This window comes from Ceratina calcarata, unplaced genomic scaffold, assembly GCF_001652005.2.
Source record: "Ceratina calcarata isolate Rehan_Ccalc_2016 unplaced genomic scaffold, ASM165200v1 scaffold191.2, whole genome shotgun sequence".
Taxonomy (NCBI): domain Eukaryota; kingdom Metazoa; phylum Arthropoda; class Insecta; order Hymenoptera; family Apidae; genus Ceratina; species Ceratina calcarata.
The window spans coordinates 50060-56214 of record NW_017140615.1 but is presented as its reverse complement, the minus strand read 5'-3'; the positions used below and the strand labels follow the sequence as shown (position 1 = coordinate 56214).

General features: G+C 42.2%; 1 protein-coding gene across 2 annotated transcripts; it reads right to left on the bottom strand.

Annotated features, from left to right (window-relative positions):
- Nucleotides 1-946: 946 nt before the first annotated feature.
- LOC113463920 (RNA-binding protein 25-like) lies at nucleotides 947-4087 on the bottom strand. 2 transcript variants are annotated; one of them, XM_026811117.1, is made up of 2 exons: nucleotides 2699-4087; nucleotides 947-1865 (listed from the first exon to the last, which is right to left on the bottom strand). In XM_026811117.1, the coding sequence occupies exon 1, from the start codon at nucleotides 3800-3802 to the stop codon at nucleotides 2717-2719; it is 1086 nt and encodes a 361-aa protein (XP_026666918.1). In that variant the 5' UTR covers nucleotides 3803-4087; the 3' UTR covers nucleotides 947-1865; nucleotides 2699-2716. The 2 variants fall into 2 exon arrangements, with proteins under 2 accessions (XP_026666918.1, XP_026666917.1); XM_026811116.1 differs by lacking the exon at nucleotides 947-1865 and adding an exon at nucleotides 2240-2289.
- Between the last annotated feature and the right edge of the window lie 2068 nt (nucleotides 4088-6155).

Below are 6155 nucleotides of genomic sequence, written 5' to 3'. Positions count from 1 at the left end.
TGTGTTTTTTTTTTAAATCGGATGCGTTAAAAAATGTGGCGACGTCGCTAGGAAGTCGGGTGTACTACATGTGATCATGAGGAAGAGGCGCGTAATACAATCCCACTTAAAAAAATGGTGACGACCTTCATATCTCTTCTACGAGCCCACCTACAAAATAATTCACAATGCCAGAATATGCCGCTGTCGAAACCATTCTATGTATACGTACATTATATGTGTATGTATAAACATTTCTTACTATATACATAATAGTAATGAAGAAAGTCAAGGTGGTAATATCTAATGAATCAACCTGTATAATAGTATGATAACGTCGTCTTTTTATATTTTCATCTAAAAAATGACGTTATTTATAGATACCCTTAACATTTTACGTTTGACAACGTTTCGTCAACATTTTTTTATCTCGAACAGGATGCCGACAGTGCTGGAAATAGTACAAGCGGTCGTTAAGCCGCGATGACACGCGTAGAAATATTCCCGGTGAAGATAAGAGGCTCGAACGACGTTGACGTGGGTGCATACCTAATGGTGGAGATATACACGTCTCGAGGAGTTTTCGACCGTCGACAGTTGACGTTTCTCCTCGTCGAGCCGTTGTCGTTCACAGCGGAGCCTTACAGTTCTTTCACGCAAACAAATGATGCCTCTTTGAATACCTCGTTTGCGAAACGGCGAACATTTTTCCCTTCGAGGTTGGACGCCACGTTGCTTTCTTGCGATTTACCTACCTGCGCGTCGTTTTTATTGCGTTTACTTCTCACATAAATTAAGAAGTACAGAATAAAAATATCAAAGTTATACGAGAGGACTGTAAGGATATGCTATAAACTTTATTAAATCTCAAGAAATTGCTCCAAATACGACGTGTTCGCTGTTATGCGTCTGGGCGCTCGCAAGGAACTATCACTGCTTTGACTCGTCGCTTTCCCAACGTCCTTTTTAAGGGGTGAAAATACGCTGTGGCCTTATCGGCCTGGCCCAAACAATGTGGCCGGGACTTAGCCATCTGTTTTCTATCGGAGAGGCCTCTTCCTACGCCGTTAATCTTTCGACTTCGCTTACATTCGGCCTTCCTGTTTTGATGCTCGTCCTCGTGCATCTTTAGACAGTTGGTTTCTAAACAGTCAATAAAAGAATGTAATTAAATACACAAGCTTATAACACAATAATCAAAGAAATCCTTTCACATGTGAATATAATAATACTCCCCGGGTTTTTCATAAATGGCCGAACTCAAGGGACGAGATTCCAATTAATATTATGTTCAACAATCGTCCCATGTCGACTCTCTGTTGTTTATTATATTTCCTCGCAGCAGACCATTAGTTGATGAGTTGTTTTTCCATCCAATATCCATTCATGACAATAAGTCAGGTAGTATCCAACGCTGTCCAATCCGTTGTACCGATGAGCAGTCATATCAGCAACCAAATCAACAACCAAGCAGGACGGCGTAGCCCTATTCCTTGCCTTGGTACACAACCAAGCAGGACGGCATAACCCTATTCCTTGCTCCGGCGGACAACCAAATCAACAACCAGACAGGACGGCATAGCCCTATTCCTTGCTTTGGCGAACAATCACATGAACAACCAAACAGGACGGCATAGCCCTATTCCTTGCTCTGGCGGACAACCAAATCAACAACCAGACAGGACGGTATAGCCCTATTCCTTGCCTTGGTACACAACCAAGCAGGACGGCATAACCCTATTCCTTGCTCTGGCGGACAACCAAATCCATCCTCGTCCTTGACGCTTGACGATCGCATCCTAGAACCTGGTCATCACGGTGACAACGCTCCATACACATCCCTCTTGTTTTGGAACGGACAATCTCGATCTCCAAACCCCTTTTCCCTTTAAACAAAACAAAAATAACCAATATCTCATTCTTTAACTACCGCTTCCCACGGCTTCAACCTGTCGACGGCGACAACCGTCTTGGCACCTCGGCCCCCTTCTCGTAGATGCTTCGCTTATAATTCCAATTATAACAATATCATTTTTCTTGATATCGTGTAGTCTCGCTCTCAATTCCATTGTCCAACAATTCTTAAATCATCCGTCGCACAACCACTCGTTCGCTTTCAGCCATGCGATATGGACGATAAACAATCGGCGTATCCGTCGTACATTGTATACGCATCTTAACTACGTTAGTCATCCCTAACGTCTTCCAAGACGTAGTAATTCGATCGGCGTATTTTGTAATTAAATTCATAAAAAGATCTTTGTCTACATCCGCAATCCGTCCAAAATTCAATTCGTCGAAATTTATTTTCTGTTCGACGGCACATACATTTATATTGTTTTTCAAATGGTCTATATCGGGTAGCGTCTTGATTATGATTTGATTTCGTTGTTTAATAAAAACGATGTGATCTTGATCCAGAAAATCGCGGCCCACAATCATCTCATAATTCAACTGATTAGGCTCTACCAATATCGCGCATACTTTAGCAGTTGCTTCCATAATTTTAATGGTGATGTTTACGCAAACATTGCTAAGAGTTTCTGCACCATTGAATCCGCGTAATTCTATTTCCGAAACTTCAATCATGTGCAACTCTAACCGACTCGCTAATGTCTTTCTCATCAACGTGTGCGAACTGCCAGTGTCTAATAAGCAACTGACTCGACTGCCGTTTACATATGCCGATAATATATATATTTGAGTTTTTAGAGCTCACCTGTACCGTATCAACGGACTACTTCAGCCGTTGGCAATACTTAGCTAGATGACCCGGTTTTTTACAGGAGTCGCAGGTAATATGGTCCTTCAAACATCGTCTCGAGATGTGACCCGACTGTCCACAATTGAAACAGACGATACCTGACTGAGGTTCATCCTTCGCAGGTGCAGCTTGCCGTTTCTCTTGCCGTCGCGTCTCCGAGGGTGTGACTGGTCGTTCACGATCGATCAATCGATGCGACGTCTTGATCGTAGCACTCTGCGGCATCCGTCCCATTTCGTTCATTGACGCATACAGTTCATATACATCTTTGAACTTGTTAGAACGTATCGTGCGTTCAATGGTTTCATCCCCAATTCCCGAGATTATCGCATCCTCCATATACTCATCAGGGATGTCCAACTTCAACGCCCGCAACTTCGACATCTTCTCGAAGCAGTAATCCCCCAGTTTTTGGCCTGGTCGAGCACTGAAATTAGCCGCTTCTTTCAATAATCTCCCGAACGGCATCGGTTTCCGGAACTGGCGAATCAAAAGTCGACTCAACGACTTCCACGAATGATCGTACTCTTGTTCCTCATCGTAAAAGCGTTTTGCATGGCCTTTCAAATTCCGCGCAATGATTCGTATGATGTCATCATCCGACCATTGATATCGCCGCGCGAGACGGTCCACCTGGCCAACCCATTTTTCGATGTCCGCACTATCACGCACGGGATCGAACACCGGTACAGTATATTCATCAACCGCGGACCTGGTGAACGTGTGCCTCAATTCAGATTCCAGTCTCTTCACTTTCTTACGGAGTTCCTCTTTCGAAGAGCAACTTCGTGACCTTCGCGCACGATCACGGGTCCTCTCGTCACTCACCGAGTCCACCGACACATCACGTCCTCCGTATTTACGATTGTTACGTTCACCACTTCGTTCGCGCGAATAATCTCTCCTACGATCTCGCACCGAAATTACACTCCGCGAACGATCGCGTTCTTGTCGACGCTGCCGATCTCGCGAGTGTCTTCGCGATCGATCCGTCGAACGAGATCTCTCTCGAGAGTTCACGCGTACTTGCTTACGCGACCTATCTTGCGACCGACCCATTTTATATTTAACTACTGTCTAAATATAACTAACTTATATATACAGTAACTATCACTATTAAAGTTCGATTCCGTAACGCTATAAACAGTCAAAAATCACGGAATCACTTTCAAATTAACACTAGCACGCAGTTCTAATCCCACTTCTGACTTGTAAGGATATGCTATAAACTTTATTAAATCTCAAGAAATTGCTCCAAATACGACGTGTTCGCTGTTATGCGTCTGGGCGCTCGCAAGGAACTATCACTGCTTTGACTCGTCGCTTTCCCAACGTCCTTTTTAAGGGGTGAAAATACGCTGTGGCCTTATCGGCCTGGCCCAAACAATGTGGCCGGGACTTAGCCATCTGTTTTCTATCGGAGAGGCCTCTTCCTACGCCGTTAATCTTTCGACTTCGCTTACAGGACATTTTTACATTATGCACGACTATGAATAACGTGTTCGTAATCAGAATTATCTTATTACACAAGTTAAAAAAATTAAATAGTTATTATACATAATCGATCAGTCTATCATTTGAAGTTATGTCAGTCACCGAAGTATGGGTTTTTATAACAAACCATCTCAATCAATTATTCATAAAAATTTCAAGTAAATATCCAATGCATTTCTTTCGTCTCTAGATTATTTTCACTAAATTGCGTAATAAAATTTACATATAATATACACTGTACGCTATGCTGTGTATAAGAACAGTAACAAAAAACTTAAGTAACTCATAAACGTAGTTTAATTAACACGACACGCGTGCTCGTATGCAAATTTCATTCGTTTAATTAAACGTAGTTGCTCGGACGAATTTAATATTTGTTACGCTGCGATTAAGGAAGTTCATTTATTAGACACAGGGCTGCTCACTTTCAGTCATAAACTTCGCTGTCGCTATTATTTCAGTTACCGCTAAGAATGTTGCCAAACTTGTTTCCGTTAAACATCCAACCGAGTAAGGAAAGAGCGATCTCCTTGGGTGAAACTTTCACTGAGAGTAAACGGTGAGAAAAAGGGTTGGGGAACAGTTGCCGGTCCAATGGAGCAGACCGAAAATCAGGAATGACTGATAAGAAGCTGGCTGTACCGCGCGTTAAACTGTTCTTTCTTCTCTTCTCACACTGAGAAGCTTTGTTGACAGCCGTCTTTTAGCTGGTCGAGTTTGTAAAGCTTGTCTTATCGGCGGACGTGCTCATCTTCTAGTCGTTAGGCATTCTTCGCCCTCAGACACGCGCTCCGCTTACCCTGTCTCTTCGACCCCGTTCCAACAAACTTCTTCACTATAAACATGTACTTACTACTCTAATGCAAAGCGAAGGCTCGACAGTAAAATTGCAAATGATTTCGAACGGACAAGAAACGTACAATTTGCTTCGATTCACACCACTGACAACATAGTCTACAATCAAATTACACACGTCGTAAGGTAAATGTACAAATTCTTACTCGCGTCCCAATTTCTACTCATTGGCGTATTTTTCCATACTTATGACGTAATCGAGAAGGGAATTTCCTTCATCTCATTAAAATTATTATTCATTTATAGATAGTTACTGTTCGAAATTCCTGTTTATTAGAAGGGATAATTTGAAAAGGACAAATGTGTACATATTTATTGTTATAAATTATTCCGTTTTATGCCGCTTGGTCCTATACGATTTTGGAAACTACTTCCTTAACTAACCATTAAACCACACAGGATGAATACCGGTCTGGCGCTGAAATAAAGCCAATAAGCGCATAACGCTTAAAAGCCTAAGCACTTACGAATGTAAATTCTCAACCGCAATTCTTCAGAAAGATCGCTACGATTTCCACAGATTAAACGGCATGAAATATTGGTGGCTATCTAGTGATTTAACACGTTGACGCTGGCGCAGATTTTTATAGTTTTTTCTGTACGGCGACACCTGAAAGCGCGGTCCGGTGTTAGTGCATTCCGGTTAAATTATAAGTTATGTGTTTTGTATTGAATGTTTGATTATAATGTTGAAATGTTAATGTATAACGTTAAATCAATAAAATAACATTTTGTACTACGTAACAAGCGTGATCCATCGATGATGCATGCCGCCCCGCGGAACAATCGAGCGAATCGAGCATGACCCTCCGGTGGGTTACGCCGCCCCATGGAACAGACAAGTATGACTCACCGGTGGGTCACGCCGGCGTCAACAATTTTTTAAAATGGAGTTTACCGCCCTAGGGCGGGAAAATCGATCTTACGCCCTAGGGCGGTAAAATGCAATTTGATTTCTAACGCTCTGACGAACATATGGTATACATATCAATGTACATATATGCTGTATATGTCTACATATATGTTGGTATGTACATATATACTACATATATGTATGTATATG